Genomic DNA, 16,867 nt, shown 5'->3' with positions numbered 1-16,867 from the left:
GTCTTAACAAGTTAAAAATGAAATCAGAATAAATAAGAATAACTTGGAGAAAGGAAGAACAAGCACTTGGTGGCAAGGGCTGGCACTACCTTGAAAGTGTTATACAGTGCTATTAGAATAGTGTGTTAATTTTTTCCTCATAAATTTGCCAGGTTCAGTCACCAGGGAAGGGCTAGCACTCCAGCTCCCTTTGTTAAAGATATATCTATCTTGCTGAGTCTTGACAGCCCTATCATGTCAGCCCTCTGTAGTAGCAAAAAGTGTTTCAGCAAGGAGGGGCGGGGGGAAAGAAAGGAGAAAAAAAAAGAAGTGAAAACTGATGTGATCTACTCTGCTTCCTGTGGGCATATTTCACTATAGCAGATCCAGAGGGATGCTTTGTTATTCCTGTCAGATCAAAGAAAGAGATAACAGAAGAAAATATAAGAGGAAAAATATAACCCAGAAATCAGGGTAGCTGAAAAGCACTGCAAGACTACCACATCATTATGACTTTTCAAATTATTTAAATATGCTAAATATCAAGTCATCACCAAAGAAATAAATATTGCATAGGCCATATGCTCTGTTAGCTGCCAGAAAAACTGTCCTACTAGGATTAGTTTATGGGCACAGCAACTGCCTGTCAAACACTAGCAATTTTAATCATTTTTCAATTTGCTGTGTGAGTTGCAAGTATGCTCAGGTATCTTGACAGGTGCTCAGGAAAAATATCTGAGCCCTCTAGGTTCACACTGCCTTGCTTTACTACACCCTTGCAATAATTCCTGCTGGACTGGGGAAATGCAAGCATATGGTGAAGATGCAGCAGTCACAGGGAAGTCATTGTAGTGCACTGCTAAGCTGGATTTGCAGCTCAACACAAGGATGATGAAAATTAGCCTTAAATCCAAAGCAAACCGAAAGATTAAATGATATTTCAAAATATTTCTAATCACAAACAAGGTGAACGCATAAAAAAAAATAATAAACAGAAATCTGGCTATGATTAAAAAAAAAACCAAACAACCCAACAATCAAAAACCCCCAAATAGTACTTTTATGCAAGTAGATGTGCTTTCAGTAGTACATATGATTAGCCTTTTATGCACTAAGCTGTCTCCTGAATTATTTCATGTTTCATCTACAGGGCATTAAATTAAGCTAGCAATAAATAAAAATAATTTTGTCTCGTCTATTGCATTTTCTAATGACCAGTATGGCTGTGTTGTTTCCTTTCAGCCACAATATTTTGTGTTATACAAGTTCCTAACTTGAAAAAAAGCACAATTCAATGGATTTTTGAGTGCTCCCATTTCCAGGGGGCTGGGGAAGAAAGGGGCTCCTAAAATCTGCAGATATTCTGGGAGAAACCAGGGGAAGAACTATTTTTGACCAAAGAAGTGGACCAGTAACAGTAGTGCACCTGTAACACCAAAGCACTAGAAATAAACCATATTTCCTGTATTGTTCTTTATATATTAGCATTCTCAGCATCAATCCCCTGAAGTCAGCCAAGTCTGTCTAGTGGAAAAGGATTTGGATTATGATGTAAACTAACAGTAAAGACAATTCCAAATAACATCTAATGTCCAATATAACTACTGTTTACATATTAAAAAGAGATACAGGCTTTGTACCAGGGATGTTCTGTCATGTTTCTCCACAGGAGAAGACTGTCATGGTAAAGTTCATTATCAATTACTGCCTTACAAGTACAAGATGAGTTAAGCTGTCATAATTTTCTCAGCCAGGAATCCTGTGCTGTCAAAGAATGTCAATTTTTAATCTGACAAAAGGAAGAAAATTATCTGTTATTCTGACCTCTAATTTCTTGACATTTTAATGCTGTAATTGCTGTGGTTAGTGCTGCAACCATTATTCCACCTGTCAAGTAAGAATGAATCAATATCCTTAAGCTGTTCAAGTTTTAGCTTCCACCTCACTGCTTTTACTATAAAAAAGGTTGAAGTGGGGGAAAAAAAAGAGAAAAAAAAAGAACTATTTCGGGCTTGGAAAAATGTTTATTTAATTTTATTTTTTTACACAATTTTTTCCTCCTCATTACAATATGAAATTAATTTTGCAATGTGTGACTAAGAGAGCATTAAAACTGACAGAACTGGAGAATTTACCAATTTCTAATAATAAAAGATTGAAACCATGAAATTAAATTCTTTATTTTTATTCCATGGGGCATGTAAATCAGGACTTTCCTGTTGCCTTTGTAACAACTTGATCTAAATTATTGCGACCAATTATTTTTTGTGGTATCAGAAATTACAAAGTTGCTTGAAAAAAATCAAATTGAGTATGTTGAAATGAAACCAGTTTATTTTAGCCATCCAGTGCAGATCTTAAGTTGCCAGAGAGGTATTACAGGGACAGATGCATGTGATTTCATAGACTGAAGTAATCTAAAAGTTAACACTAGCCCAGTATTATGGTTTCTATCAGTAGGAATTCTCTATATGGAAAATGAAGAAAGTCAGATGGAAAGTCTGCTATTAAATAGATCTGCAAAGAACAATAACACAGGATGACCATTTTTCCAATGTTGAACAGTAGAGATTTCTTGGAGAGCTCCCAAAGCATATGAGAAAGATGGAAGGAATGGCAGGGATCAGTTGTTCCACTGCTGAATATTTTTTTGTAGATAGATGAGTACAGAACTTTAATATTCTTCACAGAAAGCTAAGAACATATTTTTTAGTTGGTTAAGTGAGGTGCCCAAGCAAAGGGTGAAAGTGCCAAGGTATAGCATAAACAAGGCTCCACCTTTTAAAATTACATCTTTCAATCAGCTCAGACATAAATGGGAAGGTACTTTTTATTTGGAGACTTATTTCACTGAATAGATTGAGCTGGGACTCAGTTCAATGTGAAATTAGTTATGGCCACAGTTACTGCCACACTTGAGCCCACTGGGCTGATAATGGCTGCTGCCAATAAGATTGTATTGATTGACTTATTCTACAGCCATGTATTGAGAACATTCACCATCCTCTGTGACACAGAGCCTAAATATTTTACTTTTATTAACAAAATAAACATCAAGAGCATTTGGATACTGAGAGATGTGTTTTCTGGGATAACTGCAGGGTGCAATTAATTCTAAATTGCAGTGTTTCTAAATCAAAATGCCACATACCACCACTTGCCACTGTAAAATATGATAAACAATTTTTGTCATTATTTTAGAGGTGCTAGTGCTCTAATCCTTACTTTCTGTATTTACAAGGGGTCTTCAGAGGCTTTTAAAATATCTTTTCACTTTTAATTTATTTTCTGGAATATTTACCAAAAGCCAAATTAAAGTCAAACTAACCCAAACAAGCACAAATCAAACAACAACAAAAAGGCAAAAACCCCATCATATATACTTGTAAAAGAAACATAAGCATCAGGTACATGGTGCTCTATATCATCAAGGTGTTAAATGCTTTATTATTGGCCAGAGAATATCTGCTAGCTTCATAAACTGAGCCCAGGAAAACAGAAAATAGGTCTAAATCTATCTATATTTAAATATGTACTGTAAATTCTGATTAAAAATTAATTAAAAGTATTTCTAAAGTTTCTTAAGACAAACCAAAAATCAACTACCATGAGATCTCTTGGCATAAAAAGCATACTATTTTTAAATGGATGCATACAACTTTATTATCTATGTATAACAAAAATAAGGAGGATTTTTTTTTTCTGGCCATTTTGCTTTCTCATTTCTAACAATGATTTTTATGTATAAATCTAATTTGTTGCAATGAAGATGAAGTTGTGTTTTTAGAAATTTACTGGGTGCAAATTATCTAAGAAGAGGTTTATATATTATTGAATTAAAGAGCATGGGTGAGATGTACAAGTGAGTGAACCAAAACATCTCCATGAATTTTCTTAAATTTCTGATGACAAGTAGAGCCTCAGGAGAGCTGAAGAGTCTCATCATGTCATAAGATGTTAGCTAAGGTGCACAGACAGACAGATAGACCACAATCCTACAAGCTGCCCTGTGGGAGTACACCCTAAAAGTCAAGACATGGGAGTCTGCCCATGCAGATCAGGACCCTAAGCCAGGCAAATCCCTTGTATTCATGGTGTTTAACACCTGTTTTATACTTTAAAAAATATTGCTGCTTCTTATCTCTAGAAAAGCATGACTCTTCTCATGGTCAGAGTTTTAAATCCAGAAAACTGTTATGTAGATATGTAAATATTTGAGGCAGGGGGAATCAAAACAATTCTGGCCAGTGTTTAAACAAAGCAAATATTAACTGTTTTAAAAATCTAAGCTTTGCAGTGCATGCAGTAAATATTCAGTTCTAGGAAGCCTGGGGTCTCAATGGTTTTTCAGTTCTGCTCCTAAAATATCACCAAATGTAACAGAATGCAGCAACACACTGCTTAAAAAAAACAAAAAACCGTGACAAAACTCAGCTGTTAGCTGAATGAACGCTTTCTAGAACCTACTTCTTTCTGAAATCTGTAGATTTCTGTCTCCAAGATTGGAAACAAACAAACAAAAAAACAAACAAGCAAAGCCCCATTGCCTGGCAATGTAGATTATCACTGTTTTGCATACAGCAGATGGCAGCTATCTGGGGGAATGGAAGATTGTGTGCAGAGCTTCATCACAGCAGTACTCATCTAGCAGCTGTTGCTTCTTCACACTTTTCACCAAATTTCAGTTGTTTTAGCCAACAAAGGAATAGTACTAGAAAATCATCATGCAAATTAATAGGTACTAGAAAACCACCATTGAAATTATTGGTCTTAGTGAAAACAAATACAGTCACTGGAAGGAAATGTATCAGGATATCTAGGACAATTTTTTCCTTTTTAATTTACTGATTAATTTAAATACTCACTTGTACATATTTCCAAATGTATATATATTTCATTCATACATATATATATAAACATAAGTACTTGAATGCATAACAAATAGAAAATATTTTCTATTTTGGTAGCAGTTTGATTATACTTAATGTGATTAAAAGCAATTTAAATATTTGCTACAGTCACCCTAGAAAGCACATTCTTTCTCAGACACATTCTCACCAACATCACCATCATCTGACTGTACAGGTTAGATTTTTTTTTCCTCTATGACTGTGAGGGCAGGGGTTTTTTCTGGTTTCTCAGTTTACTAAGTGAACTTAACACAAGTAAATTTTAAAACGTAGAAGACCCTATACTACAGAGTATACATTGCATTATAATTTCCTGCACCATAATAGAATATTAAATCAATTAGGTCCATTTGTTTTATTGCTAGTTTATTCATACTTGCTTCTGAAATTACCTGGGGCCTAAATTCTGAATCAAATCAAACACATTCATTTTGTCCAGCAGAGAAAGATGGAAAAAGCATCATTTCTTGTGAGGTGACAGCAGTTTTTAGTATGAAATGACAGTAAACACCTACCTCCCTGAGGACAGGATCAGTGATACTGTCCAGGTTCACAGAGCCTTCATATGTTAGGTAGTGGAACACGTTGAGTGCACGCACAGCTTCTGGTCCTCGTTGCTTGTAGCCAAATATAAGGTCAATCCACTGATGAAGTTGACATGATACAAACTCGCTTTCCAGGGCCTGCAAGGGAAATCCAGGATTAGGAAGTAACTGAGAAAACACAGTGGGCATCATTACATTTCCTCTTCAGCCTTGTTTGATATATTTGAAATCTTACAAACACTAAAAAATTTAACTTATTCTGTTGAGACAAGCAGTAAATAGATATTGTTTTTTTTCTTCACCTTTATGTCATGCTAATTTTCTTCTCAGCTATTGGGTTTCTGCTAGTTGCAAGTATTTTAAAAATTAAGTTCCAAAGCATGCCTCCCAACAAATAATTTTAAAATGCCCTATCCTTAATTATATTGTACAGTGCTTGTACAACATGATACAGTCAGCAGCTATATCATTCCATATAATCTTTTCTATAGGACTTTGACCTCAGAGTAAAAGGATGTGCAGGATGCTACCATGCAAGGATTAAATTAAGTATGCCACAGGAATAAACAATAAAGCATTTTCTTATTTTTAAAATGTTCAATTTTTAATGTTCTTTTTGTATGTAATAAAGCTTTTTAAGAATTTAAAATTTAAAGCCAATTATCTTTCTAGCATCCACCTGAAATCAATTTACAGCAATCAAAGAATTTACAGCCAAAAAATTCTCTCGAGCATCTGAACTCTGAATATTTAAAGTTTCTTTTGATCTGTGTATATTATTAACATGCAATTACCAAAAAAATTATTAGGCATTTCTTTGGTCAAAATTAGCATTTTTATTTCTAGAACATTAGGAGCATTTCAGGAAATCAGCAGAACTTTTGATTACTCAAAGTTCAGACAGTACATCCGAAAAAAATCGATCCTTGGTTTAAATGAGCATATTTCACACTTTTCTTATATAAAATCCTCTCACTGGTGTTAGAATCACAAAAACATGGACCCATTGGACAGACTGAGTTGGAAGGGACATTAAAAGGTCGTTTAGTCCAACCCTAATGCAATGACCAGGGACATCTTCAACAACTTCAGTTTGCTCAGTCCAGTCTGACCTTGGATGTTCCCAGAAAGGAGACATTCATCACAATTCACCAACCTGACTATAAAAAATTTCTGCCCTGTATCTTGTCTGATCTATCTTCTTTTCATTTAAAGCCATTACCCTCTGCCATATCTCACCAAGTTCTGCTAAAAAGTTTGTCCCCATCTTTCTCACAGGTCTCTTTAAGTACTGAAAGGTCACAAGAAAATCTCCCCAGAGCCTTCTCTTCTCAAGGCTGGACAACCCCAGCTTTCTCAGCCTGTCTTCACAGAAGAGTTAATCCAGTCATCTTTGTGACCCTCCTGTGACCCACTCTAACAGGTCCATGTCCTTCCTGGGGACCCCAGAGCTGCAGGGGGGGTCTCTCCAGAGCAGAGCAGAGCAGAGCAGAGGGGCAGAAACACCTCCCTTGACCTGCTGCTCATGCTGCTTTTAATGCAGCCCAGGATGAGGTTTGCCTTCCAACCTGCAGGCAGACTTTACTGGCTCATGTCCAGTCTCTCATCCACCAGCACCCCCAAGTCCTTCTTGGCAGGGCTGCACTGCATCTGTTCATCCCCCAGCCCATGTGGATACTGGGGGTTGCTCTGACCCAGGTGCAGCACCTTGCACTTGGTCTTGTTGAACCTCATAAGATTGCCATGAGCCATGTGTCATACTTGTTCTGGTCACTCTGGATGATACCCCAGCCCTCAGTGTCAACCTCACCACACAGCTTGGTACCATCTGCAAATATGCTGAGGGTGCACTCGATCCCTCTGCCTATGGCGTTGTTGAAGAAATTAAAAGGTACTGGTCCAAGCACAGACCACTGCTTGTCACTGATGTCTACGTGGCCACTGAGCTGATGCAACTGTCCAATCAATTCCCTATCCACTGACCAGTCCACCCATCATCCCTCACCAGTTTAGAGAGAAGGATGCTGCAAGGGACCATGTCAAAAGCTGTACACAAGCCCAGTCAGATGACACCTGTAGTCCTTCCCTTGTCCACTGATGCAGTCCCTCCATCATGGAAGACCATCTGGTTGGTCACAAAGGATTTTTACTTGGGGAGGCTGTATTGGCTGTCCCAAGTCACCTCCCTGTCCCCCACGTGCCTTAGCACAGCTTCTGGGAGGATCTGTTCCATGACCTTCCCAAGCATAGAGATGAAGCAGTCAGTAGTTCCCAGGGTCCTCCTTTCTACCCTTTTCGAAAATGGGAGCGATGTAGTCCTTTTCTCAATCACCAGGGACTGCTGCTTGCCTGCCATGACATTTCATGGAGAGTGGCTTGATAACCAGATCAGCTGATTCCCTCAGGACTCTGGGATGCAGCCCTTCAGGTGCCATAGATGTGTGTTCAGGCTCCTCAGGTGGCCACAAACTAGATCTTCCCTTAAAGTGGGAGGGACTTTGCTCCCTGAGTCCCCGTTTTGCAGTCCAGTCACCCCAGAGGTGTGGGAAGAGAGGTTGCCATTGAAGACTAAGGTAAAAAGTACCTTTGAGTACCTTGTCCATTGTTACCAACTTGTCAGTCCTGCTCATGAGGGGGATTGCACTTTTTTTGATCTTTCAAGTTAGAAGAGTGAAGAGAGAGTTGAATACGTATCTTGCATTTCCCTAAGGCAGTTTCCACTTGCATGACTAGCCCTTACTCAGTAGCTTCTCATTCTAGAGAAGGCTTTACACTGACCCTGGCAGGTTTGGAGAATTTCTATTTCACATGGATTAATAGTTATTTAATAACTTATTAAATGAGCTACATTTCAACAGCTGCACATCAGGTCTTTGTCTCCAATTATTTAAACAGATTTATTATACTATGTTTACAGGTATAATGGCCCTTAATTCTTCAAGGAAGAACCTTAGTTTCTTGAAGAAACTTTGAGGAAGTTTCTAGCAAGGGAATAGAATTATTTTGAACTGCACGTTTCAGAAGAGTGGAAGCTGTGTGGTCTAACACTGGTGTGGTGCAGAATTTAGGGTAAGGACCAGAGTAGAAGGTGGATAGAGGAGCCAGAGCTGTGAAGAAGAATGGCTTTTCATAGGCCAGTTGCAGGATGAAATGGGTGCTGTGTGATGTTCATGGCATCCCAGTTGGGGTGTCCTGTGGGGTACAGCACCAGGCATGAAAAACAGGACAGGTGCCCTCAAGAAACGGCCACCAAAATGTTACAAAGTCCCACCTCACCCTCAGTAGGTCAAGGCTTTATAATCTGGATTTAGTTTAGTCAGGGGAAAGCCTCTAGCATCAGGTCTGACCTGGTTTGCTGGTGTTTCTGCCAAGTACTTCTGCAACGCTGCTCATGTAATACTTGCAGAATCCTCTCCCTAATTTGCTCTAATGCACAGGTTACTCCCCCTCCATGTAAGTGCCTCCTGAAAATTTATGAGCTGTTCACTGTCAATGGTACATCGTTTGGTTTCTCAAGAATATGCAGTGCTCAGTAGGGAATAGGGTGAGGGAATTTGCTGTATAAAACATAATTTGAAGGTACAGTAGGAAAAACATACAGAAAAAGTTAACAATAATATACTTAAAACAGGCTGCTGATGGCCACAGAAATCAGCACTTTGGATTTAAATTATTTTGAAGGCTTTAACTTTATGAGCATTTTTTAATATGAACTGTAGAAACCTTTAAAAAATTATTATTTATATAATTATGTAACATTTATATAATTATGTAATATGGTTTTTAAAGATTCTTAAACAGAAACGAGCCAACATCCACCTTGTTATCTATCATAATTACAATGTACACAAAAAAGAGTTTTATTCAAGCACTCCCAAAATGAACTTACTTTAACTGTTATTGGGGCTTCATTTTAAAATAGAAACATTCCAGTCAAGTTTTTTTCATGGGTTTTGTTTTAAGGAAGGTGTTTACCATGTTATTGTTTCCAGTGGAGTGACTCTTATTGCTAATAGGTAAATTGCAAGCATTATTATACATGTAGTGTACACATATTTTGTGGGGTTTGTGTGTTTGCAGGCAAGTATATGCACACAGGTTCCACAGGCTGAAAATCTGACCTGTAGCTGTTGTAAAATAGAAAGAGGTATAGTAAGTTGATGCTAAAACTAAATAAAGTCATTATAAACCAAATTACTTCTTACTATAGCTCTTTTCTGACCGTTATGAATGCTGCACACTTTCCCCTATGCTTATTCTAATTTGATATTAAAAGTATTTTTCACAGACATATCAGTAGGAGGCAGTGGTTTTTATGGCAATACAGACTATGTCCTGTGTAAAATATTAGAAGTTCTGGATAGATAAAATATGCTATCCAGGTATTTTTTGCCACCGAGAAGTGAAAATCTCTGATGCTGCCACTTGTCTGGACCATGGTTGCACCTTCTCTTTCTGCAGTTCCTGCCTTGCTGCCTTGCCCTCCATACCCACATTCTGTCTGTCTCACCAACAAACTTTCCATCTTGCTATTACATTTTATGTAATATATTTAATGATATTTTCTTATAATTATTCTGAGACAGTTTGCTTTTACAGATCTGCTCAAAACCAGATCATCAGCCCTCTCAGTCTGTGAGCTGGATTTCTCTCCCCTCATACCCACGCTCCTCTTCCATCATTGCAGATTGTCTCCACAAAATATTTCCCTTCCTCAGTTACCATTCCTTGCACTGACTACCAAAGCAAAATCTATTACTTTCCTCATAAAGTATTTCAGGCAATACCGCTTTCTGAGATTAGTTACGTTCTTTTAAGCAAAGTAATATTTTAACAGAAGCTACACAGAAGTACATTATACAGATTTGGGTTATTCAGAAATGTCTGCAGAGAAACTGATCCTTTATGTAAATGTCTTCATGATAGAAGTAAGATTCTTCAGCAGAATAGTAAGTTTAAAATAAATCACTGCTAAAAGTGATTGAAAAATGTGAAGAATCTGAAGCCTCTTTTGCCTGAATAAGTTTTAATTGCATTACCTTGGCAATACATAAAATAAAATCAAAGCTACTTTTGAGGAAGTAATATCAAGTCTTATCTATTTCTTATCTGGTAGAAAAGAAATGTCAGCTACTGTTGAATGGTGAGGAGGAAAAGATCTTCCAGATTCTCATAGCACAGAGATTTCATACTAGATATTTCTGACGACTATTCAAGAAGCTTTTTAATTATGAAATACTGTGCATGCTTCTGAATAGCCAGGGAATGGTACAAAAATGCACTTGGCAGCAGAGGAGTGCAAATAAATCATTTCAGAGACAGAAAGAAAATTCAATCTTAGTAACAGTTATGTAATAGGAACAAAATATGTATAACAAAAACAAGACATCACTTAGTCTCTCAAAACCATAATTTATGTGAATACATTTTACTCAGCACTGCAATTTGTAATTTAATATGTGCATAAGCTATAATTAAAATATCATTATAATTAACTTTGAATTACACGATCTTGCATCTTTTGTTTCAAAACTAAAGAATGCTTATTATAAAAGCTGTGCTTCAGTGTTTCACAGTGGTGTTCCCTGCCTTGATTTAACATGCTTGACTTACTGACTGAGTCTGTTCTATTTCTGGCTCTTGGACTGCTCTGAGTCTGTGGGGACTGAGAGGCTGAGTAGGACTACAGATGCACATCTGTGGAAGGTTTTATGTGTGGATATTTTTTTTTCCCCTGGTAAACTGGGAGATTATGATTGATGAGCCCAGCATTAGGGTAATGTTATCAGGGACACTTTCTGCCTCTGTCCTTTGTACCGTTGCTGAGGTCAGACCATAATCATGTTAGCATTGAGCATAGTGCTTTATTAATGTTTCATGAGTAACTCCACAGTAATCAGTCTAGCTTTGTATGGTAAATAAAACTGCTACAACCATCCCTGATGTATACATTAAATGTTGAAGATACTGTAATAGGTCCTAAAAGTAACTTGACTGTTTTTTCTAGTCTTTATAATAAGTGAAATTTTCACATTAAACTTGTGGAATCTCTTTTGATGGAAAACCATTTCAAATTCCATGTTTAGTTTGAAGTGTAAAACAACCACCTGACCAATCAAATGATACAATACAAAACCCCTGCCTGCTATTTGCACAGAATTTCAGTAAAGCTTGTTAACCAATTGGTGAAATTGTGCTGATTTATGACACTGTGCCTCTGTGATATTTCCTAGGCTGTTCTGTTTTCTTTGGTAAGTATCAGGATGAAATGATGGAATTGTTGCTGTTATTTAAAGAAGATGCTTACATTCATAAATGTGCAAGTAGTATATAAGGATTTGTATTTACTCACACATAAATTTACACATAATATATGCCTGCAGAAAGCAGAAAACAACCTCAACATGAACAGAAGTAAACAGCATCAGCTAGGGAAAAAAAGATCCCATAGTAAATTATGCACTACCACATAGGATTTTCTCCACTGAAATTAAATGACTTCTGCTGATTTTATTAGATAGGGGATCAGGATAGCCCTTACTTGAAATATTCCTTAGTTTTCTGTAAACATTTCTGTAAACATTCTCTACTTGCTTTGCTAAGTTGCTGTAGAAATTCCAGGCTTGCACAAGCTTGCATGTCAGCATCACACCCAGTCTATTTTTTTTTTCCCCCTGCAAGATAGATTCTTGTATAACAGCCAAAGCCTGGCCTGGGAATGACCTAACTGAATAATACATCTGCTGGCCGGTTCAAATAATGGAATCAGACATTAGGTAGGGAATGTCAAACTTTCCAATCCCTTTGTATTTGTTCCTTTGACCAGTTTCATTCTAGTGACCAAAAAAAAACAGGGTACTGGCAGTTTGTTTTGTGTGTCAAGAAAACCCTATATGAGGAAGTTTTTCTGAAAAATTCTTACACATTCAAATTATTACATTTTCAAAATATAATTCCATTACTTCTTACTACACACACAATCTGCATTTTCATGAAAAGGATTATCCTTCTTGAGCTACTTGCTCTTCATAATAAGCTTTGTAAAATACTATGCATATATCATGCTCTTTAAACTCCCAAAGTTATTCACTTTGCTTTTATCCTCTGAACTCCATCCAAATGTGAATGCTTCTGTTTTCTAGTCATCCAGAACTGAATTCAATATTCCAGGTGCAGTCTCAAAAGGACCATAGATAGGTACAACTGTTTACATCTTCCATGATGTAATGATTCTCCATAGATGGCATCAAAATACACTTATTTCTGGTGGATATAGAATTACAGAGTTTTATCTCACTAATTGGTGTTCACTGTCACCCCTACCTTGCTACTGCTCTATTTTTGGTGCTGTTTTTGTTTCCAGACTTCTGCTTCTTATTATCTTCAGTTCTTTCCTCCCAAGGTGATTTTCAGTCTATTTTCTGCATCTAATTCAAATAAATCTATGCCTCTCTCTCCTGTTTTGTAGGCAGTTCCTAACTTTCTATCATTTTCAAGCTTCCTGGCTGCTCATTCAAATATAGCATGTATCTGTATAGAGATGAATTTTAGCTACTGATCATGTTCTTGCTAAAAGTAGATGATGGGGTGAATAAAGTCCATGCAGAAACTGCCTCCTGGCAAGACTGTACAAGAATGGCATAATGCTCACATCTGTGAGAAAAGGGCTGGAAAACAGTAGAGGAAGGGTCTGATACAAATGGGTCATAATTTTTGATTTGAGAATCTGCAAAGTACTCAAGTATTTGAAGCCTGTAATTATGATACTACTCTAGTTTTCTCATCAGCTTGTCTGTCTCCTGGCAGTCTGAGCATACTTACACACATATGGAATGGGTCATTACCTCACTATCAAGTCCTGAAGCCCTAAGGAGGCCTAAATGCTATACTCTAAATTTGTGTAAGCAGATGTTTTCTTCAACAGCATAAAACTTTTCTGTGGAGAGCTGCTTTGCTACTTTCTAAAAAGCAGGAATTGCACAAGGGAAATTAAATATACTAAAGCTTAAGCTTTTTTTCAGGTGATCTTTTATCACAAAGTGCCTTTTATCCTCCTAGGAATAATTCCAACACTGTGGAAAAAAAAGATTAATAAAATGCAATTTAAGATAAAAGGAAGATTCTTTACAAAATTTAAGAATGAGTGTCCTTAATATGCATCTCTCATTATATCCCCCAATAGGTGGCAGCTTGCTTCTCCATTTTCACCAAGCAATCACACTACTGTTCCTTTAGATGTCACAACCAAACCTCTAAGTCAACTTTAGTGTGCTTATGCCTGGGCTCAGTCTGGATTTAGCCACAACCCAAACCCAAAAAAGGGCTCTGTGCAGCAACATGGGCACTCCAGAGACACCAACCTGTGACTGCACATCCCACACTTCAGAATTCCAATGGACTCCAGTGATCCTCTCAGTACACCTCCTTCTCTGCTAGTGAAATTGCACTTGAATTTATTTTCATCAGCTGTGACAATTACTTAGTTTTTAAAAAGAATTTTCCAATATACGCTGTATAAGAGAAATCAGCCAAGTAATGATGTTCAGCTTCTTCCTGGCAATGACAGACTAATCTGTCAATGCCAGAATACATTTCTCCTGGTTTGTGTAGTACATTTCATGTGTCTCAAGTGATGAGGTTGCCATCACTTCCTTAGGAGACTGTTTGCATATGTCAAACCACTTATTCTTCTAAATGGCGGACACTTCTAAATCATCTACATCTAGGAATATGCTTGTTTTTTATAATATTCTTCTACTCTTTTGAACTTCATAGAGTTATTTTTTTTTCTATCAAAGCCCAAAGAAAAAATTTCTTTAAATAAACAGTTCTTAAAATTAAATTGCAAAACTGATCACAAAAAAAAAAAAAAAAAAAAAAAAAAAAAAAACCTGAACAAATGAACACAGCTAGATTTGCAATGCTACCATAACAGCACTATTGGGAATAATGCATAAACTGAACAGTTCTTCAATTGTATGGAAACCACAGCTTACTGAAATCACAGTCCTGACTCTTTAAGAAAGACAATATGCAATATGCATTTTAAGGAAGAACTATTTCCAACAAAACCATAAACTGAAGTATTGCAGGCCAAAGCATCTGAATACACCTTGCAGTTCCTAAAAAATATACTAAAAGCATACACATGTATCAACTTTATCAATAATAAAATAATTGTCTATCAAAATTAAACTAAGGAATATCTACCAGAAATGTTCTTTCTGCTTAAATTCTGGAGGTCTCATGATGATTTACATCACAGCAGTTCTTCTGCAGAATTTCTTCAAAGACTGCCATTGTATGCTTATGTTCACATTTCTACACTTCCAGTTCATCTCTGATGAACAGGAAGTGCATATCTTCAGGTGAATAATGACTACAAGATGACTGGCAAGACTCAGCATTTATAGTAATTTTTGTGGGTTTTTTTGATGTAGAAGAAGATGGTGAGGAGGAAAAGACATAAATTTTTCAGGCTATCTTGTATTGCATGCACATCTGATGCTTTTTCATGAGAGAGCAAATAATTGAATTTAACTTTCCATAATTTGGGCACATGGAAGGAAAATCTACTATAAAATAAAGGGTTCTGTCAAGCAAGACAGAATGCAAATTCTCCTTCATTTTTTTATTTTATTTCTCTAAATCTAGTTCTAAAGAGATGAAAACCAGAATTAGGTTAGCTTGCTAAAATACAGAATCCCTTAGACTAAATTAAAGCACAGCTTACCATCCTGTTGATACGGACGAAGTCCTCAGGCTTCTTGGCCCAGGGAGGGAGATCAACATCATTCACAACAATTTCATCTTCCCTGATTCCTAGATTGTAGCCATTACTGTTGACAAACATCTCAGGTAGGTAGTAAAATTCTGGAATTAACTCCTAGCAGGGAGAAAACACACAATGAGACTTCACATTTAACAGAGATGTTAAATGGTGCTCCCAGAATCAAGCTCTCTTGTACCACATATTAAAGCATTTCTGGGTTTTTTACATCTCTCTGCACCTTTTTCTAAGAAATTTTATAACCCACTTTCTTTGAATTACAGTCAAATGTGTTCTGAGTAATGAAACACTCAAGACTTTGTTTTTCCCATACCTGCTTTTATGAAAAGCCTCTAGACAAGGCAGTATATAAGAGTAAAAAAGACCTCTTCAGAATAACAGGTGCAAGAAAATTTATGCTAAGTCTCCAATATGAAAATATATTGGCTTTTTTGATTACTATTTAACAAAAATATGTAAAAGGGGAAATTTGCAGATATAACAATGTGTTGATTGTACTTTCTTTAATTCTTTAATAGCATAAGAAAGCTGGTAAGTTGATTACCTATATAATGAAAAATAATACATGGTGAAATAACTTTCTCTACTGTAAGAAAAATTCAAGAATACACAAAGGGAAAAATATCAGTACAAAAAATGCCCTTCAAACCGATATAAATGATACCTAAAATGTCAAAGATAATAACTGCAACATATAACAAATTATAAGTAATTTAGGGTGTGAAGTTTTTCTCAATTTCCAGGATATCTAAACAGGAATCCATATTGACAAAATGAATATTGCTATTTATTCCTGTTATTTTAGCATTAAGTATTGAACTGCAATAGAAACAAAAAAGCTTTACTGCTCACTATCTCTTTTCTAATATCCAGATATGGATTAAATTCATGAAATTTCATTGTTAAAGGCATTATGGCATTCAGTTGTGTAACATGATCAAAACTGATGACACAGCACCTGAAATCTGAGTCTCTTTGTGGTCCTTTCAAAGGCTGCAGACATGCGAAGCAAACAAAAAACCCACTGCAGACACAAACTTATCTAATTAAATCTGATCTGCAACTCCATAGAGAATAGAGCAGTTAAAGCATCCTTTCAAATTTAAGCCAAAAAAAAGTGTATTCGTTGCAATTTTAAATATGTTTATGAAAGCAATTTAATTACTTCTTTACATCATAGTGTACTAATATAGATTAGACTAAAATGCAAATCCAATCAGTATCTAACTAGTATAAAACATTAACCAAGTGAGACATGCCTGAACCTGAGTAACTCATTATGAAACAAGCTGCAATTCCAAACAGAAAAAAAATTAAATTATTAGATGTAGTATATAATAAAACAGAAGCTAAAGCAAAGCCAAAATAAGAGAAATCCTGAATATCCTATAATGTTAAAAGAAAAATATTAATTTAATGCCTACCTTAAGTTTTATTACATACACCTCTAATTTATTCAGAGTATTTCTAAAAGCAATCTTAACCCCTTCCCCCAAAACATGATTCACTAAATCTCAGGTTCCAAAGAAAGCCTTCTGGTTTTCTCTAATGGAGTCCAAAGAAGAATGAACGATCCTCACAGCTGGAGAAAACTATACAGAAATCTTTCTGGACTTCAACAAATCACTAACCCAGAGCCTACA

The 16,867-nt window shown here is 36.3% G+C and overlaps 1 protein-coding gene across 3 annotated transcripts in view; it reads right to left on the bottom strand.

Moving 5' to 3' along the window:
• The window catches only part of NBEA (neurobeachin), a 444,651-nt gene that overhangs the window by 37,356 nt on the left and 390,428 nt on the right, over positions 1-16,867 (bottom strand). For all 3 annotated transcript variants that reach the window (XM_056503564.1, XM_056503573.1, XM_056503580.1), the window contains 2 exons: positions 15,168-15,320; positions 5,405-5,572 (listed from right to left, as the gene is read on the bottom strand). In XM_056503564.1, the coding sequence (XP_056359539.1) occupies positions 5,405-5,572; positions 15,168-15,320 (321 nt within the window). The remainder of the gene's footprint in view (positions 1-5,404; positions 5,573-15,167; positions 15,321-16,867) is intronic.

Source organism: Oenanthe melanoleuca, chromosome 1 (genome assembly GCF_029582105.1).
Source record: "Oenanthe melanoleuca isolate GR-GAL-2019-014 chromosome 1, OMel1.0, whole genome shotgun sequence".
In the NCBI taxonomy this organism is placed as follows: domain Eukaryota; kingdom Metazoa; phylum Chordata; class Aves; order Passeriformes; family Muscicapidae; genus Oenanthe; species Oenanthe melanoleuca.
The sequence above is the reverse complement of the archived record's forward strand: the minus strand, read 5'-3'. Positions and strand labels throughout refer to the sequence as shown.